The 25176-nt window shown below is 37.3% G+C and overlaps 1 protein-coding gene across 2 annotated transcripts in view; it reads left to right on the top strand.

Annotated features, from left to right (window-relative positions):
- chchd3 (coiled-coil-helix-coiled-coil-helix domain containing 3) overlaps positions 1–25176 on the top strand; it is a 67439-nt gene that overhangs the window by 8563 nt on the left and 33700 nt on the right. For both annotated transcript variants that reach the window (XM_023350589.1, XM_023350588.1), the window contains 2 exons: positions 4135–4228; positions 12154–12334. In XM_023350589.1, the coding sequence (XP_023206357.1) occupies positions 4135–4228; positions 12154–12334 (275 nt within the window). The remainder of the gene's footprint in view (positions 1–4134; positions 4229–12153; positions 12335–25176) is intronic.

The raw sequence follows: 25176 nt of genomic DNA, 5'->3' as shown, positions 1-25176 counted from the left end.
TGAGGCAGACATTGATTATGTGTGTCCACGAGAGTTGGGTATCGAGTGAGGCTCTCAGCAGGTCGGCTGTCTCTAAATCATGCCCTGAGTAAGTATGTGTGCTGATTACACCATAGTCAAGGTTGAACCTCCTACACCTTCTCCAATATGCTATAAATATTCATATGCCAGGGCCCACACACAGTCCTGGACTAATAGTCTGTTTAAAAATGTCTCCTGGGGGTAGAAAAGAGAATGGAAAGATGAGAAAGAAAAATTGCGGTGGAAGCGCAAATGCATAAAGTGGACACTGATGAACTACATCTTTGTCTCTTTCAAAGCATCCTTATTATTGTAAGAAAATAACTAAAAGTTTTTCTTTTTTCAATCTGTAATTTGAGATTACATTACCAAAGAAGTCTGATTAGAAAGAAAATGATATAATTGCAGTTGTACTATCATAAGTTGGAAACCTGCTCTTGGCACTTTTTCCTGTCCTTTTTATTCTTTTTTGGGCATTGTGGAAGGTGTGTAGTGACTCGACCAAAGCGCAAGGTAGAAACGTGAGGAAGTGGTAATGTTACAGATTATGCCCTCCGTGTGGGTCCCGGGGTTAATGAAACTTCTGATGAGAAATGCAATTTGCCTTTGTCTATTATCTCTACTGCCAATAGCCTGAGCTTCGCTGCTTCGCCACCTCCTCTGTGGGTTCTTCCATGTGGCCTAGTGATTGGTGGAGTGGAAAAAGAGGGAGACGCATTTAAAAAGATGATGAGCTTTTAATCTTTTTAACATTTACATGTCCTACTCAAGATTGACAAGGTCTCTGTCAATCTGGAATTGTCTCTGACCCAAACAGCCTCCCTCAAGGACCCCAGACAGTGTTTATCATATTACAACCTGTTCTGTGGCTGACCCTGTGGACTCGCCAGCAATCTGAAGCCTCTCTTTGGAAAGCCGCAGAGGAAATGTAGAATTGTCTAAGCTTTCCTGAATTTTGAATGCCTTGGAAATATACTTGAGGCAGTGCTCTGTGAATGTATTTTTAATTGTTGATAAAAAAGTACAAATTTCTCATATATATTCAAGTTTTGGCAATAACACAAATGCCAACACAGCATGATGACATATTACAGTGGCTATACACAGGTATATATTTTGTTACATTTTTGTAAATCTAATTTACAATGTCGTCAATGCAGAAACAGTTATAGCCTGTTTGTGGACATAACCCCCCTAATATCTCCACTCAAGCTTAGTAATGCATTACATATCGGCGGTTTCTGATCTGTCCCCCATATTTGAAGCCTCAAATGCCTCAATGGTGTTAGTGAACATCAGTGATCAAAAAGGTCTAATGGTGAATAATTTCTTTTTTTTAATTGCAACATGATGATTTAATATTCACCTAAAATGACTGTATTACCAGTGATCATGGCAGCTCAGGAACAATTTCAGACTCCTGTGCTGTGAGATGAATAGTACTTGGAACTGCAGCCAGACATGATGGATATTATTTTCGGGAGCTCTGGACAGTAGGCTGTCGTTGAGGATTCTCTCTGCGGTGAGAATCAGCTTCCCGCCTCCACTCTTGCTTGTTGTTGTGCTTCCAAACATAAAAGATTAAGTTAAAAAAAACAACTTTTTTTGTCTGTATTTTAACTTGTATAGGAATTCAGGATTATGTGTTTCTGGCTTAGAGCATTATGCATCATAATTGTTAAAATGTGCCATTTTTATTGTTTCATCCTTTGGAAAGTGCATATTACACAGAATACCTTGTCAAATTTAAGAGAATCAATAATTTTCCAGTAAGGGAAGTAATATAAAAAAAGTAATATCAATACTGATATTAACATTTCAAGAGAATGCAAGAATCACTTGTTTTATATCGTCATTCCTGTAGTTTTTTCCAGATATGGAAAGATCATGACCAGTAAATTGACAAACTATATTCATCAGTACCTTCTTCAATTTACTGACTAAATATTGTATTTAGATCCATGCTTTGGAATCTGGCTGTTGTTTCAAACAAATTTGTTTTCCATATCTGTAACCTTGTTTTTTCTTTCTGTTAATCTTATTCTAGTAATAATGATGTTTTTCCCAGCTGCTGTTACCACATGTTACCAGGTAATAATAGACTCTGACAATAGGGATTATCCCATCTAACTAATGCAGTAGGAGACTAATCTTGACAGGCTCAGACACGTCCCCCTTCATCACCGCAGTGTTGCAGCACACCGTATGCCACTTCTGCCTTCAGAGCACGTTTTGGCCCAGTCGCCGGCCGGCATCTTTACTTTCATGCTTAATTACCTGCCAAGATAGACTGGTGAGGACATGGAGTCATATACGTCTGTCGTCAATGACACGAATATGTGTTGACAGGGTGGTATTGAACTATGTTTTTTTAGGAAAAAGATGTCTATGTGCCCTTTTATTTTTTTGCCGACTCTATAAAGAAGTATTGGAAATTCAGTGACAGGTTGAGCAGCAGTTTTCACCTCAATGTTACCGTTGTTTTTGTTTTGTTGTTGTTTTTTCACTTGTTGGAGGATTAATCTGTGTATAAGGCAAAATTCCTAAACATGAAGATTTGTTATAGACGACGAATATGTGTTTAGAAAATTTAGAAAGTTAAAGTTGTTTTTAACTCTAAGATAAGACATTAAGAGTAATTTAAAAATGTATAGTGACTCTACAACACTCCCAAGTAGATAATAGATTCAGAAATCCATCATAGAAGATAAATATATATATTTAGAGGATATGATTTATGAAGGATGTGTGCCGAGTATAACTATTGGTGTTAAGGACTATAATGTTTGTGATTAATCTGTTGTACGAAATCTGCAACAGGGAAAATTAATATCCTGTATGCACCTCGTGCAAGGATCATTTTCTGAGTTCTATCTTTTTAATATTGACAATATTTAGATTTGTTTTTCCAAAGATGAATATCTGTCCCTTGTTCGTGGACCAGAACAGAATAGCTTTGCATGGTGGTCTAGTCCATTATACATGCTTTGAATTCTGTTGTAGATTTGCTGATGTGCTTTATATCATAAACCTTTTGCATGAGGCAGCTGAGTTGAGATTTGCTATCGATTGGAGGCAGCTGCCAAGTTCCTGTTCCAACAAAAGTATGAAGAATCAGCCTTTATCGCTGTGCTTGACAGATGATCTGAGTTGTTTGTGCTGATATGATGTTTGTTTTTTTGCCCAAAGGAACTTATTAAGGCCATTATTCTTTCTTTGATCTCTTTTGTGCAAAAAACATATTGGAGTGTTTGCAGTTTAATGTAAAATTAGAAACCTAAAACATGCTGATTTTGACCTGGATAACAGGCTTAACTGGGCTAACTTTCTTTCTTTTTCTGACTTGACTGTTGTTAGGCACTAACTGGAGGATGTAGAGTCTTTAAATTATCTGTTGTTTTTCCAGCATCCTCATGACAGTGTTGAGACGCTTATCAAGGACACGCACACAAAGTTTGTTACACACATGGAATTCTTCACTTTTACACAAAGGCCTTTGTAGAAATGGAAACTTAAGCTGACGTAACACATCAGGCGACCAATAGGCGTGTCTTAGATATAGGGAATGGATCGTCCGTTTTTGATCAGACGCTGTATAATTTCGGTTATATTCACTCCACAACAAATTAGCCTGTGAGGCTAAGCGTCTCTCTTTTCTAGCGCTAAAAAAGAATAAAAAAAGTAAACTCTGATTATTCTGTGTGGCTGGTTTCCTGTTCGTGTGCTCACACGCTTTTGGTCCGTCGAGTTTAAATCACAACAAATATTACAGGGTTTAACTTTGTTCCTGGATAGATTTATGCAGATCTTAATTCTGCTTTAGCTGCAAAACAGCACTGTTAAACATGTCCTAAATGTATTAGTTTTGGAATTCTAGTTTTATTCTTTGAAACTATGCATTCAATATGTTGAGCAAAAAAATTTGTTCACTCTTGCCAGAGAGTAATTACGAATTTAACGGCATGGATGTTTTATTTTGGTAGATTGTTATTTTTCCCTAGCTTTGTGTTAAAAATCAATAATTTTTCCCTAATTGTTGCCTCTATATAAAACATGGCTGTGTTTAAGAATTTCTTTAATTTTCTCATTTTCCCTCTTTTTTTTTGTCTCTAGTGAATGAAGAGGCCCTGAGGAAGAAGATCACTGATGAGCTGTATAAAGACTTGGCGCAAAAGAGGATCAAAACAGAGCAAGACATGCAAGCATGGTTAGATTCCTGCACACTTACACACAAGTTTTTCTTTAAAATTAGAAATGTTTTTTTCATTTCTAGATGTAATTTTTATTTTTTTAATTGAAAGCCTCGTTTCCTCATATGACAGGAAATTATACGATTTGGTGTTTGACTAGTCTGTTACTTTATTGTAGGATAACTATCTGGTATTATTAGTAAAACTAAATTGCAAAGCATATGTCTAACCACTTAACTATTTGCTCATTTTTTTCTGTTTCCATGCTAGTTCTTTGCTTCAGAATCAAGAAATGTCTTTTTCTTTTTAAAACTTGACCATTTTCCAGTTTCATTAATATTCCAAAAGGTCAGCACCAGACTTTCCGATCCCCACTGTTTCCAATTTACGTCTCTTCCGACGTACATCAGCTCTTTTCCCTCCTACCCTATCTTCTGTTCTTCTTTACTCTTGTTCCTTTGCAATCAATTAATCATGTCTTAGTAAGGGGAGCACAATGCTGAGATAATTTCCTGGGTGTAGAGGGGGTGATCCATTAGCACAGCCTGATAAAGAAACCTCTTCATGTCCGTTCTTTTCTTTTTGTCTTCAGTGAATAATCCTCTGCCTTTTGCTTATGTGTTTATATCTTTTGGCCTGTGCATCCCATATTATCATATCACTGTATTGCTCTGTCTCTTTTTATGTGTCTTTATGATAAACAGGAGCGCAAAATAGTAAAACATACAACTGCTGAAGTTGTGGGGAAGGGCATATATATCTATATATACATATAGATATATATGTTTGTTTGTTTTGCTACTTTTTGTATTCCTGCTGCAACTAGTGTCATCCACAGACATGATTTTTCTTACAGTTTACCAAAATCATAGTGTAGCTTCAGCCAGTTCTTTATGCAAATCTATATTATGATACAAAATAGAAAGCAACATGGAGATATAATAGGTAGATGCAATTTATTTATCAATCTATCCGTCCAATCGACCGACCTATCCTTGCATCTACTTGTTTATCCATTGTATTTCTTTGCACATTTTCCCTTACAAGTCCATGTAGTCTGCTGTAAACTGGACATATTTTGTGGATTTTGAACTGCACTGATTTAACAACTACGTATGGCGACCATGTCACCATTTCTGCATTTGATATTTCTGTTGTTTTGATCTTTCTGGGCACTAGAGAAAGACATCTACTCCAGGACATTTTCCTTTAATTCATGACTACACTGAAGATGTCGAATTTGTCCCTAATGTCCTAACACGGGACCATTAGAGATAATGGCAGACTGTACCAGGAAGACAAACAGGTTTCCTCTTTCAGTGATGATACGGGTTTATTACTCAAAACTCTAAATAAATTGCTGTTCTATTTTCAATAGTTACTTAACTTTATCCTTGGAGATTAAATGTTTTTTGTACAAATTTAGGTAAAAAAAAACAAATTTTTTTTTCCTCATTGGTGCCCTGAGCCTATAATTTAACTGCAGTATAATGGTCCCTGTAGAGACAGCAGAGAAGACGCTGAGATGAGATATTTTTTCAGCATGATTGGAGTAAGGGGTAAAATGCTTTCCTTCTGTGAGTTATAGTGTAATACAGCTCATTTAACAGAACCACTAGGTGCCAGAGCAGTGAAACTGTGAGACGACTGCACAGTGTAAGCACAGAAAAATGAAATATTACGTGGAAACCTTAGTGGATATAAAGGGCCTTGGAAATTCTTCGTACCACTTGAAAATTTCCAATTAGGCTTCTAAAGCACCCAGATTCTTCAGTATTTTCATATTAATATTTTATGTAATAAAATATGGGATAAACAAAAATTAGCTTAAAATGATGGAGTAGAACAGAGGTGTCAAACTCCAGTCCTCAAGGGCCTGTCTCCCGCAGTATTTAGATGTGCCACAGATACAAAACACTGGAATGAAATGGTTTAATTACCTCCTCCTTGTGTAGATCAGTTCTCCAGAGCCTTGCTAATGACCTAATTATTCTATTCAGCTGTGTTGCAGCAGAGGCACATCTAAAAGTTGCAGGACAGCGGCCCTTGAGGACTGGAGTTTGACAACCCTGGAATAGAAGGACAGGTGTACATGCTTTACCAAATTCTTTACAAAAAATACAATGTACATTTGTCATCTCTTAGTTTTCACTGCGATGTTAGTAGCAAATCTTTTGGGATATACTTCTACAAGTTTAAAACATTTTCTAATTTTGAAATTATCTTACCTTTTTCATGTCACAGTTATGTGCTACTTTTTCTATCGTAATGTGGCAGTTTTGAATTCCTTCACTCAGCCTTCCGCAGTAGTGCAGTGTCAAAAAAAGTTCTTGAGAATTTGAGGATTTGTGGTGTTTAGATTAGGCACCATTCCATCTGTTTGGCTGTAAGACCATAAATGAACTCCATAGATCTGGCTTTGCATATTTTGCTCTGGTAGAGAGGAAGTAGGAACTCTGAGCTCCGGGTTTATTTAGGTGCAGCCTAAACTAATTTGTAGAAAGGAGCGGGTGCAGAGAGCAGATTTGCTTCTGCCGCTTCTCTGTGAGGCATCCGAGCAGAACGCCACAGAAAAGGATGATAGGGAAGGTGGGATGAGAGTAAAAAAAACTCATACTCAACCGTTTCTTCTTCCTCAACCCAGTGAATCCTTTATCACTGTTTGTACTGTTTGACTTTCGACCTCTTAGCTCTTGTCTCTTCCTTCTATTCCTACATTTTTTGCTGTTATTCAGTGTTACTCCATTTCTTTAATTTCCTTCATGTTGGTAATATTCCAACCTTTTATTAAACTCGCTCCCTCTGTGAATATTGGTTGAGTTTGATTGTCCAGCTCAAACACTAAAAGTTTAGTTGTATTTGTCCAAATTCAGACTATTTCTTCAACATTTATTCAAGCAGCTTGTGTGATATAATTGCATGCCTGATTTAAGAGTAAGAACACTGACCTTCTCTGAGAGTTTTTGACTCATTTCACATTTAACCAGCCACCCCATTAAATTCTTTGTTAGTTCTAGATTAGCCTGAGAAAGCTTCGACTTCAAATTTCTTCTTTTTGTGTCTAACATCAGTTCACCATGCTCCTACTCAGAAATCCTCCATTAGGTTACGAAGCAAAGTTGCTTAATCTGATTGGCTATTACCCTGTCAGGAAAACTCTAGATCTCTTTACATCAGTAACGCCGCACCAGTTGAATTTATTACTTAGTCTTTAACACTTTAAACTACCATTAAGCTATCTTGGACATATTCTCAAGCACAATGTTTTGGAAATTGTGCTGCAAGACCAATCAGTCTTTAAAAGACTGATTGGCAGCGTATTTTGTTTAATGTTAACAAAGCTTATTTCACCCCTATACAAGATTCTCTTACTGTTTGGGGACTAGGGTCTGTGGACTTTGTTGTTGTGTAGTTATTCAGTTTAGCTGTCTGTTCTGAACCTTATTTAATTTTACTTCATCATTCTATGTAAGACTGCCTCAACCATCTTAGATGCATCTAGATCCAGAATGTGTTTTTTTAATGTTTCACTATAATCTACATGTTGTTTTTATTTGACACTCTGGTAATTTCTCACCATTTTTCTTAAATCAGCGAGTTAATATTAAATGTAACCCCTGTTTTTTTTTTTTTAATTTTCCAGATTTTTAATTTTTAGGTTTACATACATTTTGCATTTTAGACCTGCTTCACTGATTGTACTAAGAGGACTTTACTTCAACCAGAGGATGTTGCCTTGTTTTAATTGAAGAAATAATAATAATTTACTTCATTAAGGGATTCTAAGTGCAGTGTACATTAAAAACTTGGAGGCAAAACAATGAGATTTATTGTTCAGTGGAAAGCAGTTGACTTGGGTTGTTCCCATTCTATCATCCAGAATATAACTGTATTGCACTGTTGTATAATCAGATGCAGTGCATGCATGTGTTCATGTGTGTGTCAGGGAGAATGGATGAGTCATTAAATATTCATAGACAGCATTCTACGACATTATTCGTAACATCAATATTGCAGTGGGTGCTTAAATGCTTTGTTTCCAGGGACCTGGGTTGAGCCTGGACTGGTATGCTGGTCTGGCTGAATGCACTGTGCATTACTTTTCAGTAAAAAGTGGAGAAAGGCAAGGAGAAATGGGGGAAGGTAAAAACTGATTGATCCTCTGATTAGAGGGAGTTGGTCACAGCTGAAGATTTCTGTTTTAGAATTTTTGTAAAGGTATTGAGCTTTAAGGTTGTGGCACTTCATATTCTAATATTTGACCTTATCTACATGTACTTGTATATCAGACTATTTAGTAAGCTGGACTTTATTCGTAGGCATTTAATCTAAAATGATACAGATGTTAATTTCTTTCTGTCATATATGTTGTGACTTATTAACCCAGATGTTTAGTAATGTTGTACTCAAATATTTTTTTCGAGGAGGCTTTTCTTTTTTTGATCAGGTGTCAAAGTTTATGGATTTTCATTTCAGACACCTCCAGAAAGTAGTATGCAGCTACTCTGGCATATCAGACACAGTTCACCCCAATTTTCTCTTCTTCAAATTAATGAAATCTCACCGATTCTGTTTTCCAACTGGCTGTTTGATGACTAAGTCCAGTTACCAATCAAAACAACAGTTAATTAGCCAAGCTTATCCACTAAGTCTTCTCAGTGCCAGGCTAAAACAGAAAACAATCATCCACTTATCCTCTAAAAGATATGACACTTTTTCATTCTGCCTCTTAGCTACAGTGTTTGCTCTCTCCTTCTGACTCTACCATTGTCTACGTCAACGCCCCCCTTTCTCTCCCAGTGCCAATCTTCTGCAGTCAGATGAAAAATGTGCCCAATATCCCAGAGACAGGGCAATAATGACTGGAAAGCAATAGAGGTGAAGCAGACAGATAGCATCTCGCTAGTGATAGCAGTCTTTGCTTGGGTTAGCACTTGTGAAGCAGTCAATAGACTCTTTTTTTTTTTCCACCCACACTTTCCTTTTCTCTTGGAAATCTTCTCTTTTCAGATCAGATTATAGTTATGGGTCACATGTGACGTTTTGGTTGGTCTGTTGGGCCTCAAATAAATAAATACATTTTGTCAAGTTGATGTTAATTTTGTTTCCCATTGGGCCTCGCAAATAAATTAATTTAAACAAATTGCGTGTTGAATTGAAAAAAAAGTCACAGGCATGAAAATATGGAGTCCTTAATGTTTCTTAATCGTGCTGCACCTTTTGGCAATAAGTAATTTTTTTGGTTGTTAATATTCTGCGGGACTAAACAAAACAAATAAGAGAATGAATTTAGGTGATTTTTTACATTTTTTATTTTATTTTTTAGTGCAGACTTTGTACATACAGTTAAAAATATTAAAACATCTAGCAGATTTAGGCTTACATTCATCTTTTAATTTGACTAGCATGTTTCCTCTGAATATTAAACAGTTTAATGTTGTTCTTCTTCTGAAATAAAAAACATGAACACAATCAAATCCAGTTTTGCAGAAACAAAAATATGTTTTCGTGCTTTCCTGCACAAAAATATATTTTTAAATTCTGAATTTAATGCAGTTAAAACAATAATTAATAGAACCACATTGCAGGTCAGCGCTGTATTACATTGTAGTCTCTTCTTCAAACACTTGCACATCAAGCGATTTAAACATTTATTTTAGCTGCAACGCATCCAGTACATTATGAAAACTCAATTGTGATTAAACTTTTTTTATCTGATGTACTTCCTTCCTATATGTTCAGCTAAAAGCATATTGGTTAACAAAGACATGTCAAAAGGTTGAGTTGGCTTCATTTGCTGGCCCACACAAGTACCATCAAAAATACTTTTCCATGAAAAATCTTGTTTACTGCTCTCTTTCAGCCCTAGTTGTAGCAGCAGTCAAAGCGTCTTGAGTAGAGGTAACTTAGATGCATTAGCGGCACACAGGCGGGGAGGCGTGGATTGTGGGGGAAATGGTGAATGTAAAAGGCCATTAGGAGGCTCCCCATGTGTCTGTGTGTGCGTGAGTCAGAGCCTGATGATGGATGGAGTGTGCTGACGTGTGCAGCCCAGTGGACTGTGAGACTGGACATGGCTGGTCTCTCTCTGTCTCCCTCCGTCTTTCCCTCTCTCTCCCTCTCTGTCTCCCTCCTCCCTTGCTTAACTTCCTCAGGGCCAAACATGTCATGTTGCCACTGCTCACACTTTCTCTTTACTTTCACCCGTTTTCTTTCCGTCCCCCCGCCCCCTCTTAAATCCTCCAACATTTAGTTGTGATGCAGGGCCGTTTTAAGACTTCAGGCATACTCGAATTACTCCTACCTGTCATCTTTTCAAAGCTACAGGTATGTAGGTGATCTGCTTTTAGCAGTCTGTCCATCACCATTCATCACTGTCTGCATGTTGTCTACATTCACACCTGACTGAGGAAGTAAATGAGATTTTTTCTAATAAAAGATGAAAACCTATCACTTTGAGAGATTAATGTGTGCTTGTAATGGGAAAAATAGCAGAGCTAAGAGGTAGAAAACTTGTATAACATTCATGCCTGGAACCAAACATTAGCGGATATGTAAATTCCCATAATGAGGAGTCTAAAAACCTGAGAAAGCTCTAAATGAATTATAACTTATGTGTTTAAATCCCTACGGGGGTTTAAAAGGATAACTATTTTAAAAGTGGTGTCATTGTTTTACAATTTCCCCATCTTTTCTGGAGGAAATTAGTTTTTAATTGGGTCCTTGTTTTGGAACTATGCCATACAGTCAATATTTTCAGCTGCCCTCTGGAGTGGTCATCAGATGTATCTGTTGTGCATCTCTCTGCATCCTTCTTAGGCTGATGTTTATGAAGATCTCCCTCGCCTTCATTGAATTTGCCATAATTCACTCCACTGCTCGCTCCGTCAGTTCTGTGTTTATTCTACCTCGGCTTGACTGTTTGATATCAGACACAAGATCACTTTTAGGGGTTTCAGGGATGTTCTTCCTTATTCAATCAAGCACACTGTCACCTAGTTGGAACTGTGTTGCTAGGTAACTAAGACAACCCAGTGACCGGGTTCAAATACTGGTCCTGCGTCTGCAGAGATTTTCCTACGTCTGTTGAGCACACAGCCTCTCAGAATTGATTACTGCAATCGATAATCAAATAGATCTTCTTTGTAACCACTTAAATTTGTTATAAACCCTCTCACAGAGGTTACCTGATTCTCATGATTTTAGGTTTGCCTTTTGAACTTTTTCAGTGTTCATCTGTTACTCCTCAGTGCTGTCCTTCATTGCAACTTTTTTAAAATTACAAGGACATGTCAAGAAAAGCAAAATGCAGGTGGCTCCAATCACCTGCATGGTGACAGATTGACTGCTAGGGATGCAGACAGCTATTACAAATATTTGCTGAAAAATGGGTCACTCTTCGGAGACCAGTGAATTTCAGGTCGCCGCCATGATTTAGCCCTGCTCTGCTGCATATCACGCCACGACGGGACTCTAAAACAATACAGATGCGTTGCCTGGAGTGATCAACTCTGTGTAGTTGATCTTAATATTTTGTTTGACATCAATGCCAAGAGTTTCAGCAGTCCATTTTGGAAAATTTTGTCTTATTTGGGCTGTTGCCACCATGTTGTTCTAATGTTGTGATGGGAGGAACAAGTGATCACCATGTTCACTAATGCTCTGGAGTCAGTTGGTGCTTTCTTTAAGCATCTCTGTCTCTTTAAAAAAACATTATTTTCAAAAATAGCCAATAGCACATGTTAAGAGCACAAATTCTTGGCACCAAACTATCACCATCCTTGGTTATCCTGTGCACTAAATCCCCTTCTCTTCTTGCATTATTTAAAGCTAGAACAGAAAATTTTGGGGAATGTACAGGCATCATATAAACGCCTCTTTTTACATTCTACCTAAGTTTTATTCCAACAATATTTATTTTCTCTTTATTGATCCTACCCAGGTACGATGCAGAGAAGGCCCGGGCATCAGCACAGGCTCAAGCTGATGTTCAGTCCAAAGTCCAGGAAGAAATATCCAGGATCCTGTCTGTGGAGCGAGCTCTCACCCAAGACAGCCTCCAGCAAGCGATCATTAGGGAAAGGATCAGCAACGAAGATGAGAAGCTTCGTGCTCAGCTACTCGTAAGTGTTCTTTCTAATATATTGCACAGCAGCTAAAGTGAACATCACTTTTAAGATGCTGCATTGTTGTTGTTTTCTTTTTACCTACTTAAGTGTGTAGATTGTTTTTGAGTAGTAGAGATTGTCTCCTTGATGTAAGTGAGTTTGCACAATTTCGATTTCCTTTACCTACATATGCTTTTTGAAGAGATTTTATAGATATTATTACTGCGATATTCTACATTGTAAGTGTAGTTATTTTGGTTAAGAGGAATGATTGGAAAGATTTTAAAGAGGATGTCATGCAAAGTTGACTTTTCTGAGCTTTATGTTATAAAATTTCACTAGATACCTTGAAAATACATAGTACATCCCCTTAAAAATTGCTTGTGATTATTCTTTCAATAATCGGGCATTCTTCCACAAGTTTCTTACAACAGTATAGCCCATCAAGTGGCAGCATCATGTTGTGACAGCAACAGAAAGTGCTATGATTCAGAATAAAGGAAAAAATAATGCATCCATGTAAATAAATGTCCTGAATGAAAACCTGCTCCAGAGCGCTCTTGACCTCAAACTGGGATCAAGGTTTAGCTTTCATTAGGGCAAGCTTATGCAGTGTTTTAAGCTTTGAAGTGTTTGGTGTTAGCCGCACTGCATCACTGGTACTGTGACAAATCTTGAGTTTGTTGTGGTGCAGGGATATCTTTAAGGAGTAATTCAATTAAATACTTAGACTGTCTCATCTCACTAGCACAAATACACATGCAGTAGTCCTCAAAGCTTCAAGTGTGTACAACAAAGTCAAAGGATCTACACAGTTTATTGTAAACATTATACACTAAGTGAACCTATTTGCTGTAGCTTAATATTGTCTTGGGCAAATCTTACTCTGTTCATCCCTCGATTGTTATAAAGAATGTTTTCATTTTGTGTCTTTTTTTTTCTCTGTAAATTGCCTTCGCAAACAATTTTAGATGAGCATTCTTACCACATGCAGGCAGTGTATTGTTTACTAAAGAAAACACATTTTCCCTGGAGTGTGGCCACTGTTTACAGGCCTATGCTATTGATTATATAGCTCATTTCACACGCTTATTGCAGTAATAGAAAAATGAATCATTTTGTTGTGACGGAGTAAGAGTGAAGCATGAACGTGATTCCCACCATTGGACAAGTATGTGATGAATCCCTCAAATGGAACTGAACACAGACTGAAAACAAAGGCGACAAGAGAAGAATGTTGAGGGAGGTAAAACCATGGTTTGGTATTCTTTTCCTGTAAGTGTCCATGAAGAAACTTTCTTAAGAAATTTGGTTTGTGTAATTTAATTGCACCTAAGATGGAGGCCATAGAAAGGAAGGGTAAGAAAATAATATTTACTTTCTATGCGTTAAATATAAAGCTGCACTTAATAAATTTACAAAGCATTGCCTGCAGCTTTCTAGAGTTCTTAATCTCAAAATTAAAATATGTTTTTTATGAAAGGCATATACACCTAAAGTAGATTTCCTCTATGAGGCAATCTACTTTATTTATCAAACAGTACAGTATGCTCAAATAATTATTCAAAGTAGATTAAAAAAATCTCTATCTAAGCAAACCAAGCAGAAGGCATCGAGTCATTGACTTTCAGCAATAACTCCTCCTGGATGAGCACGTAGTGACAAATGCTTGTCGTTGACTATACAGAAGTCCCTTATATTGAGTTTGCATGCAGCTACAGTGGAGAAGAAAAACTACCCTTTAACAGGAAGAAACCTCGAACAGAACCTGTCTCAGTACAAGAGGTCATCTGCCACGGCCGACTGGGGGTTTGAGAAAACACTGGAGTGAATCTTCACTCTAGTTTTCACCCATGCCTGATGCCTCTTTCTGGGCAACTACAAAGTAGGAGAGAGTTCAGCCCAATTGCAGGAGTTGACGATTTGAAACCATCAAATGCTAAAATTCCGGATAACAAAGCCCTCAGGATCATAGGGGTACACAAACCCTCCACCACATTAAAGTGGCAATTCAAAGGAGGGTACCACAATTGTTTGTGTTTATCCAAGTGCAAATATATAAGGCTACCCCTGTGTACACTGTGATAGTATTTGATGTTCCTCAAAGAGGCGACTTTTAGGTCATTAGCAGACTTTCAAACTACACACAGTTTTACAGAATAAACTTTGCCTTCAACCAGTTTACTTATAAAAGTCTTTAATTATTTTGTGAGTTTCTGCCAAATCCAATAGTTAATTTCCCTTCCAGTTTTTTTTCTGCCTCCTCACAATAGGAATAATGTAGACGAAGAATTATTGTCAGACAGTTTTTTGCTATTTTAAGACGCGGCACACGCACTGTGAGTCTGTGTGATAATTTCTTCCATATGAGTGTCCTTTGGAGTGCTGAAGTTTTAATAGAATCCGACGGGTTATCAGTGGAGGTGCAGTGCGGTTTGCAGCACTCATGTAATTGTCAAGCCAGACGCTTCCACACAGCCAATGTTCTTTTCAACTGGAAATTGACTTTTTTTGCGTTCTTTAAAGACAGCCTCTCACCCAAGACGTCTCCCTCCCTTTGTCATTTCTCTCTGTGTTCGTCAAACTCCAGGGTTGCCTGCTAACCAGAGCGAACTCATTTTTGATGAAACGTAAAACATGTTTGTCTTTCGTGTGTCTGTGTGTGTATGTGTGCTACATTACATTATTCCTGCCTCGTTTGTGTTTTAGTGTGCGACTTAATTTTTCAGTTTATTCCTTTTTACTAAAAAAGAACAGCAAGGCTAACTTCTACGATACTCAACTTTAAACTTAAATGTGAATTTTGACTTTTCTTTTCAGTTTTACAAGAGTTGCTTTTAACCACGCCTCTTATCAAGTACAAAACCACTTTCATACAGGTAGTGCATAAAAATTAAATACAAGTTATTGTACCACACATAAGCATCTGTACCTGCCTAAAAATGAGAACTACTGTAGTTCTACTTTACAAAGACAATACATTAAAAATATTTAAACATCTAAGAATGTTTATGGTTTGCTAATGGAGATGTAAAGGAAGATTTGTTTTACAATGCAAACCAGATGTAGGACCAGGTATCATCTTTAAGCTTTCACTCAGTAACCCTAAAACAAATTGCATAAGAAGTTTGTTTGGAAGAGTTGAGGTGAGATGTTAAACTTAAAAATACTTTAAGTGTAAAAAGCATGTGTAACTGTAACTGTTACACATGCTAGTGGCAGCAACATGCTGGATTTAACTGAATTAGTTTGAAGTATAACTTATGAAGATTTTTGCTTGTATGATCATTCCATGCCAAAAAAAACTGTAATTAAAACAAATCAATAAGTAATGACATTCAGGCCACAGAGTGTATGTAAACTCCACCAGAATTGAACATTATTACTGGAAAAACAAATCTGTGTACACAGACAGAGCTGTCTTATTGCAACGCTGTTGTGTTCCTTTTTCAGCATATATCGATTTATCCCGCTCATTAAGATACAGGTCACGGTGAGTGGTAGGACCCCATACGTTCCCTACTTCTTTTCTCACAATGAGAGTAAGGCTATGAGCAGTTATGCCTCCCTATGCTCACCTATAATGGCCTTAACCTCCGCTTGCACAGCCACACCAATTACAGTGACATCCATCCTCGAGATTTGACTCGAGACTTTGGCGTAGACCAAGGTTGGTTAACATTTGTTTTATTGATTTGTTGTGTTTTTTTACATTAAAATTAAAATGTTACAAATCCGGCCATCAAACTGTTGGGTTTTTTAGACGCTGAGTTAAAATAAAGTCTTTTTTGATTTAGGGAGAATTCTTGAGAGAACAAAAATAAGAAAAAAAACCTGTGGTTTAATTTCCTTAGAAAACTTAATTTTTAGTTTTTAGTCATAATATACTGTCTGGATTGCAGCTGGACTGCAGTTTTCTGGAGAAAATCACATTTTGTAATTTTCTCCAGAAATCTAAACTCTTAAAAGAATGTTTTATTTTGGGTTTGTGTTGTGATGGAGGTCTTGGGCAATATGGAAGGTTAAATGGATAAATTCTGCATTAGTGAGTTTAGGCCTCTTGACTGTCAAACTTGCTATTTCAAGTAAATAGTATCAAGACAACATAAGAGAAATGTAAAATTTATAATAAAACAATTTGGAAAAATTGTTTTATTATAAAAAACCTTTTAGTTTTCTTTATTAGAAACCTTTTAGTTTCCTTTATTGATACCTCTATATAATCTTCCAGAGCCACATACATCCTGCCACATACTGGTGGAAATTTGTCAGTCAGGATTTCACCATAAATTACTGTTAGGCAGTTTGTCTGCATTCAGCTCCAATTTAGGTTATGAAATTGAAGTTCAACTTTTAAAGAGATTTTTAAGAAAATTCATATTTGGTACCCTGGATATTTATATATTCCTTGCAAACCAAAGCCATCCATTAAAGGAGGTTAATTTTATTTTAAAAAGATTTGCAAATTGGCCTTTTTTTCATGTACTACTTTTTCTGTCAGTTGCTTGAGCTCTGCTGGGGGGTTTCCACAAGGAAAATTGATCATAATATTAGTAACACTAATTATATATAGATTGTATACATGTTTAACGATTAAGTCCCATTTGTAGTCAGGGTGCTAGTTGATTTGTACCACCCCAGTAGGAATTCTTTCCATTCAGTCATTCCCTTCCTTGTCAGGTTGACTGGCAGCCACCAGCCAACAAGTCTACCGGTAATTGAAACTTCACACCATTGTAGGCAGGGCTGTTTGTTGTCGTCGTTGGTAATGTTGGGTTTCTGGGGTTCTGTTGTCTGCAGGGAAAACGTTCGACATCAATGGTCACACATGTAATGCCACTCAGGGAAGGCCACAGCAAAGAAAATTGGAACAAAGGCATACAACAAACATGGGGTTTGTTAGAAGTCTACCATGTAAAAAAGAACTAAATGCATTTATAAAAAAATATGAATGAATACAAAGCAAATAACATGAATATAAACATGTCTATTATATTAGTGTTCTAGTAAATAATATGTTGACATTTAATGTAATATGTATGGATTCACAAGAGCCATACAAGTCCCATATTCATTCTACATACACCTGTCAGTCCACACATCTTTATTTTAATGAAATCATAGACCTCTGCCATTCTCTTTTTATTTTCAACAATTCCTCTCCCCATGGAGCCACACTGGTCCATTGTTTAATCAATCACTGGTCATAGCATCTCACCCAGAAACGGGGCTCTAACCCTACGGCGGACTTTTCAATCAAACCCAAAGTCATCAATCTTTCCTCACTCCAAACATTGGTTTGGGTGGAGTAAGGTGATTTTGTCTACTACCGGTAACTGGTTCCAAACAGTTAAATTGTACATTTGCTTTGTCCTACTTTTTTTTTTGATTATTGTGTAACAAAGCTCCAGTATGTTTTAGGGTGCAGATTTACTCCAATGGCCCTGGTGGTAAATTGTTTCGGAATCAATATAAATTTAGCATAACTCAAACAACATCCAAAATGTGCAACAAACTGCATAAAAAGCTTCTTAGCTATTTAGCTATTTATGTGCCAACTTTTGTTTCAGTGGGATTCTCTACAGATACTCAACTTCCATGTATTTTTTTTTAAATAAACTAAGAAAAACTTTGACTACAGAAAAACTATAAGTTGCATCTGACTACAGGGGTAGCTGAACTATATTTAAAAAAGTACGACTTATAGTCCATGAAGTACGTTAAGTACAGAAAAAGGTTATTTTGCAAAAGTAAATTTGTATTATATTAGTTTCTTCTGGATAATGTTTGGTAAGGAGCTATCACTTACCTTACTTAGTGTGTAAAGTTTCATCTTTTTCATTGCTTTGTCTTGAAGGATGTCCATTCCACAATTTTTCACACAACGTCAGGAATCCTGCACCCATTTGCCTGGCTTGAGCTACCCAGATACCATCCCAGTATAAGGGGTAGACATGAGGTTAGGCTTTAATTGGCAGGGCCTGTTTCTGGCAATCTGCACCTGGCACTCACCCGCTCACATAATTGGCACTACAGGCTTCCAGCAGCAGGACCAGGGTATAAATTTGCTTCGACTGATGGATGGATACTGGAGTCCGGACAGCCTATTTCTGACAAGAGAACTTGTACAGTCAATTTACTGCTCCATCTTCACAGGGTGGTGGGTCCATTTATTATGCATATATTCATCCTCATTTGTACTAAACATTCTGGGAAGTGATGCCAAATCATGTCAGATTTGTGTGTGTAAAGAAATAATTCAATGTGTGTACACCAAACAACAGCTGCCTTACTCAGCAACTCTTGTGTTACAGATTTTCTATATTTCCTGAGCAAATATAGAAAATGTTGTCAACCAGGCCAAAAAAATAATGTAAAGGAAGTATCTTAAGTCTGATTTTTGATTATGTTTTCCAATGCTCTCTTTAAATCAAAATATATGCTTCATTGTTTATATCCATATATGTACCCTGGTTTCAAAATGGTCATCTTTAATATAGCTTTGCTTTTCTTCTGACTTTGGGAGGTAGGTTTTCAAATATTATGATACAAGTTTTGTAAAATAGCCAAGTGCATATAATGTCATTTCAACATTAATATCTAAACACATATTAATGTTTAAATGGCTTAATAGGTAACTCAATCTTTTTACCTGGCCTTTTTCATATTAATGGTCTTTCTGTGTTTTTCGAGAGCAGTTTTAATGTGGTTTTAAGTAAGGGAACAGTCAGCTTAGCTAACTGTCGGCATACATAATGTAATGGTGTTTGAGGGAGAAATTGCATTCAAGTGTTTCAATAACACCTAGACAAATCAAACATGGTGTCATACGGGATGAAACTACTGAAAACCAGTGAGAAAACGTGTGGTGGATAAAAGAACCAATATGTAAAAAGCTAATTTTACTTCACAAATTAACATTTCAAATAAAGTTACTTATAATGTGAAACTAAAAAACAGCATTTAAAGCAATATGCAAATAGGAATATTTAACAAAACCAAATAAAAATAGCATTGTATTGTAAAATATAGTGCATATGTGTACTGCTGCTAGAGAATTTTAAAGAGTGCTACTTAGATGTTGCATCAAGAACCCTATAGTTACCTCACTTTGTCTTTTATTGAACAAACATGCCACTGTGATTTTGTCCACTGCAGTTTTAAATTGCAGTGGACACTTACTTAAAGTGATTGTTGATACTCCTTCAATTTTCACAAATGTGTTTTGTTGTTGTTTTGTTTTTTTCACCAGAAAACAGGAAAATGAACATACTTGTTAGAATAAAGTGTATAAAGGTAAACTAAAAGAAAAAGTTAACAGGACTTTAAATCATAGGCAAGATATTTTTGCAGTTTTGAAACCATCTTTGTAAAACGCCATCATATGTTAATATTTGTAACTGGTTAGTCTCTACATGCAAAGAAGATTGGCTTCCAAGGTTTTGTATTATTTTTAATTAACTAGGGTGTAGTTGGACAAAGAGGTTGGTTGGGCAATTAAAGGGGGATGTGTTTCTGGTGACAAGGGTTGGACAGGCCACACTTCTGACTGTGAACTCCTACTTTTTATCAGGCCTGTGAAAACCACCTACTGGGGACAATGAATATGTATTAACATCCTGTTGGCATACATAATGTAGAGTATCTCTAGTCATAATCATTCAAGCCTTCAGCTGCCCATACATACACTATCAGGATTTTATACAGGTAAAAAAAATTCATAAGCCGCAGGCACATGGAAACAGACAAACCAGCCACATGCCATGTGGGTTGTCCATGAGGTCTAGTGTCAGCAACACATCTCGAGGCTGTGTCCTTTCATACCCATGTTGTCCCTCTCACCTTTTTTTTTTTTTTTGCCGTCGGTGGTTTTTCCTCATGCCTTTCTCTCACCAGCACTCATTCTCATTAACTTAGCACCCGAGGGACATCTGTTGTCCAAAGGTAATACGGCTCATGGCACTCCCAGGTCAGTTTGTCTGTCCTCTTCTATCGGGGAAAGGAATTTTCTGCCCTCAGTTTAGGATTCTGTTCGACTAGCTCCTCATTTTGCTTCATGTTTTCATCTGACACCTTCTGTTTTGAGTAACATTTACCTTTCTTGCCTAGTTTAACTGAAGATGAGATCAAAAATTTAAATGAGCAGATATTATATATTCCAAAAAGGGAAACGATTACAGTTTTACACCATCTTAGTATTTTTAAATTTCTGTATTGGTTTTGGCTGTGGACCAAAACTAAACTATCTCAGAAACATTATTTGAAACTCTAAGCCTCGGTTCATAGATTTGACTAAGATTAAGTGAGTTTTCAGACTTTGTGTAATTATTGTCAGCCATTTTTACACTGCTTTGGTGCAAAGAGCTTTAGATCGAACGTACATCTCATTATTTTGTAACACATGACAACATTTTTGCAAAGTAAAAATACCCAGGCATATTCCATGTTCCCAGATTGCTTCATTTTCATTAGTGCATACCCTCCCAGTTGCTTGGTAATGAACCTCGAGCTCCCCATCTCTTTTGTATCTCTTCTGTGTTGGATGTGACAGATGACTTAAAACCCCCAGAGGTTCACTCCCCCAGGAGGTGGGCAAAGGCAACACCCACCACAGAATGATCAATCAATCAGTTTACACCAGAGGCGCCCGATCAGCCAGTTAATCAATCTCTGAGCAAGCAGATGTTGCTGCCGTCTATCCACAGAGGATTGGTAATGTCTCCAACACAAGCTGAGAGACTTGAAATGTATTGCAGTTCAAAGAGATTTCTGACATCTGTCAGCATTTTAACTTTTGTTCATTTTCCTTTTATATATTTTCAAAACTTTTTTATAAATGTTTCATCAATCCAAATCCAATTACACTAAACAGCTTCAGAAACAGCTTCATACTTACACTGACAGCAAATGAGATGTAAATGTTTGACTTGATTGCAACGTCTGACTCAGCCTTCTTAAAGCTAGCTGAAACAAACAAGACCGTCAGTCGTCTATTGCTAACATCCTACACGTTTGGCACTTCATCTTAATTTGCGATAAATGGTCAGCAGTTATGATACATGTGTAAAAATGAAGACGCCCACATTTACCGCCTACTTGTCATGACCTTATGTCCCGGTCCTACGCAGGTCTGCCATTTGACCTATTAGGTCATTGTGCCATTTTTTTATTTTGCCTAAGGAAAGAGACCAGGCACAAAAGCACATCAAGGACTATGGCCTCTGCCCATGGTGTGTATGCTCTACCACCCTAGCCACCCATTGCTCCCGAATATTCTTTTATATCATGTTTTTAGTCAATAGGTTACAAAGTACGTTCGTTTTTTATGTCATTTTCTATGACCTTTAGGTTGTAAAAACAAAATTATCGCTTTTTGATTTAAAAACCAAAACAAATTTCCTACAGTATGCATTATAAAAACAAACCATTTTCTTTCAAAGAGTTATGTTGCTTTTGCTGCTGTTAACAAATTTGTTTTAGCTGGACCGAAAGCAAAAATGGCTCTCAGGGTTGTAAAGGTTGCTGACCCCTGCTATAGTCTATTTGCCAGGGAAAATGCTGTGACTGAACAAGGTGTGATCTTGTCAGTCGTAGAAATCATTGTTTCAGAAACATTTTCTACCAGTTCAGTGAACCAGTACAGAAGGGATGGGAATTTTTTTTTATGTTTTGTAACTACATTTAATGAATCTACAGTCTGGCATTGTGTTTGAGTGAATATTTCTGACTAAAAGAATGTGAACTTTTTCTGTTTGGCTTGTTTGCAGTTACAATATTGGACGTATGACAATGAAATACTATTAAAACTGACTAATTAAGCATCAGTTACAAAATGCCTTGATGTCTGATGCTTTGCTTCACCAAAGAGAGTAACATACCTTAAAAATGGTCTTGTAGAATTGTGAAAAGCTTTTGAACTCTGGGTGGGAGTAAGTGTGTATCCTTTGATGTCATCAGTGTTAAGCTCATTAACTGACCACACCATAATGGACATGATTTTATTGCCCATACTCCTGAACTCTCCTGTTGAGACTAATAGCTGGCCATGAATTTGAGTGTGACTGGTGCTCCGTAAATTCCCATGATGCTTATTAAGCAGCAAAAGTGAATGATCTCCAATGGATTTTTATAGCCTTAGCTGCAAACTCCCGTGTTTTACTGGTGATGTTAAAGATTAGATTGTTATTGTCCAGTAAGGTCAGGTAATATTTTATGCTATCACCCAAAATTGATTTGCTGCTCATGCATTTTAAAGATAATGTTACCACCGATTTTTTTGTAGCAAAAAGCCAAGGGTTATTACGAAGATATGTCTGAAAAGTTTGAGGTATTCTTATACCACTGAAAAGTAGAAATAAAAAAAAAACGCCTTTCATCAAACCTCTCTTCTGATGTCTTGAAGTGTGAAATGTTCCCCAACAGCTGTCAGAAGAAACCGTCTCTTCTTCCAGCTCTGTTGTCATCTATATTCCATATTCACCCTGAATCCTCTCTCCATCCACCAAACACCGTTTCATCCTGTCTACTCTGTGAACCCTCACTTTTCTCCCTCCATCCATCTCTAACCTTCCACATGCCACCTACACCTCTGCTGTGCTAATTAACACCAGAGCATGGTCGTATTGTTCTGCCCCCGTGACCTCCCCGCTGCCAGTGGGATCGTGCAGGACTTGCTGCTCACGGCTTCAGTATTAGTTTGTCATGGGCTCCTGTCGCACGTGAACGTGATAGATGGGCCCCGGTGTGCAGCTCTGACCCACCGTGCTGCATTGCGCACTCGGGTAGTGTGAGGGAGCATTGATTATGATGCTACTCGTGACAGGGGTGAATCAAGGCAGGGACGATGGTGGCAGAGAGGGGCATAAAAGAAAACAAGGTTATGGATGATGTGCAGTTTGTTAATGTGATGAGATTTGATTTGTGCTCTATTGATCACGACATCTCTCAAAATTATTTTCACCTACCATGATTTATAAGCATCTAGCAGGCACACATTGAAACCAAACTCCTTCATTTTATTACATTGGAGAATTTCTGTCATTGAACTGTGAAATGAAAAATGTAGCATGCGCAATGTTGCTTTTAGCCATTAACTTTCCCAAAGTGAAGTAGTGCAATGTTCCTTTTGTTTGTTTGAAATTCAATTTCTTGTAGATTAAAACATTAGAATAAGGATGCAACTTTAACTTTTTTATTACATTTTTGACTTTACAACCATAAGCTGGAAAATATTTTTCTGTGATTTTGTAAGATAGATGCAAAGTAGCACTTTCAAATGAGTTTGCAAATGAAATGCTGAAAAGTATATTGGCTTTCATCCCATTTAAATTTTGGCATTCCTAAATAAACTCTACCAATTTCTTTTGGAAGTTGCATATAAAGTAAATATATCACCATAAGCAGTTTGAGCTCAGTGTAAACACTGCTGTTTGAAGAAGACTTTAGAGATTGTGAATAAACAGCATCATGGAGACCAGCAGAAAGGTCAGAGATAAGGTTTTGAAGAAGTTTAAACCAGCAGTTCCTGAGCTTTGATAAACTCATGGAGATCTCTATCATCCATCATCTGAAACTAGAGTAAACCACAAACCTACCAAGACATGGTCAGTGGCCTAAACTGACATGCAGGATAGGAACAATTTAATCATAGAAGAATCCAGAAGTCCCATGTTAATACCGAAGCAGCTGCAGAGAGCTGCAGCTCAAGTGAGAGAATTTTTTGACAGGACATTTATTAGATGTGTTCTTCAGAGATGTGGCCTTTGTGGAAGAGTGGCAAGAAGAAACCCATTATTGAAAGTCAGCCCTGCGGTTTGCCACTAACTTTCAAGGTGATGGCAAACATGGAAGAAAGTGTTCTGGGAACAAGGTTTTCTCCGGTCAAATGAGACAATATACTCTTTTGGCCAAAATGCAAAAGACAAGTAAAACAACATTTCACCAACCATGTCATTGCCACCGACATGGTGGTGACACTATCATATGCAGTGATTCAGGGATGAGGAAGCTGCATAATCCTTCGGAGTGGGACAGGGATTCATCTTCTGTCAGGATAATAACCATGAACATTCTACACAACCTACAATGGAATGCTCTGTTAAAATGCCCTAGTCAAATCCAATTGACAATCTGCATTGAGCTTTTAAAATTTAAGTTGCTTTATGTTGGTCTGTCACCTAAAAATCAAATAAAAGGTTCAAGGGTTATGATTGCCTTTTGATACACGGTATATGTCCAAGTTGGTCAAGAAATGTTACCTTTATATGGTTCTGACATATTTTGTGTTAACTGAAAGTGAGCAAATGTATTGCAGCAGGGGTAATAAAGCCTGTTCTTTTAATATTTGTTTTTCCAAAGACACCCATTCATTGCCATACAAGTTAAACATATACACTACTGCATATTCAGACTTTCGTACTGCTGACAGGTAAAGATTATTTTTATTTCGGTCCTTCCACAGACTTTGAAAGGGGAAAAAAAAGCAAATGTCAGAGTACTTGAAACAACAAAGCAGGTGTGAAAGAAAATGGACTATAAGGGAGCAATTCAGTGAGAGAACAGCCGGTGGGTGGGCGGGAGGCAAGGGGAGGTGGGCTGACGCAGCAAAATCCACCTGTTCTCATCGCTCTCCCAGCCCTCCCCTCTTCAGCTTCTCCCTGCTTCTCCTCCTCCTTGTTCCCAGCCCTGCGTCCTGCTCAAACTGCGGCAGTCAGCTAATTAAAAACACAGTTGTCCTTAATTATTCAGCGGCTTACTAATTGATATTCACAGAGGCGATCACCGAGCCTAAACGATTCGTTTAATCTGACCACCATGGTCTCACTTTCAGCCGCATGTCACTTCCAGCCATTTGTGTT

Source organism: Xiphophorus maculatus, chromosome 17, assembly GCF_002775205.1.
Source record: "Xiphophorus maculatus strain JP 163 A chromosome 17, X_maculatus-5.0-male, whole genome shotgun sequence".
Lineage (NCBI taxonomy): Eukaryota > Metazoa > Chordata > Actinopteri > Cyprinodontiformes > Poeciliidae > Xiphophorus > Xiphophorus maculatus.
The sequence above is the reverse complement of the archived record's forward strand: the minus strand, read 5'-3'. Positions and strand labels throughout refer to the sequence as shown.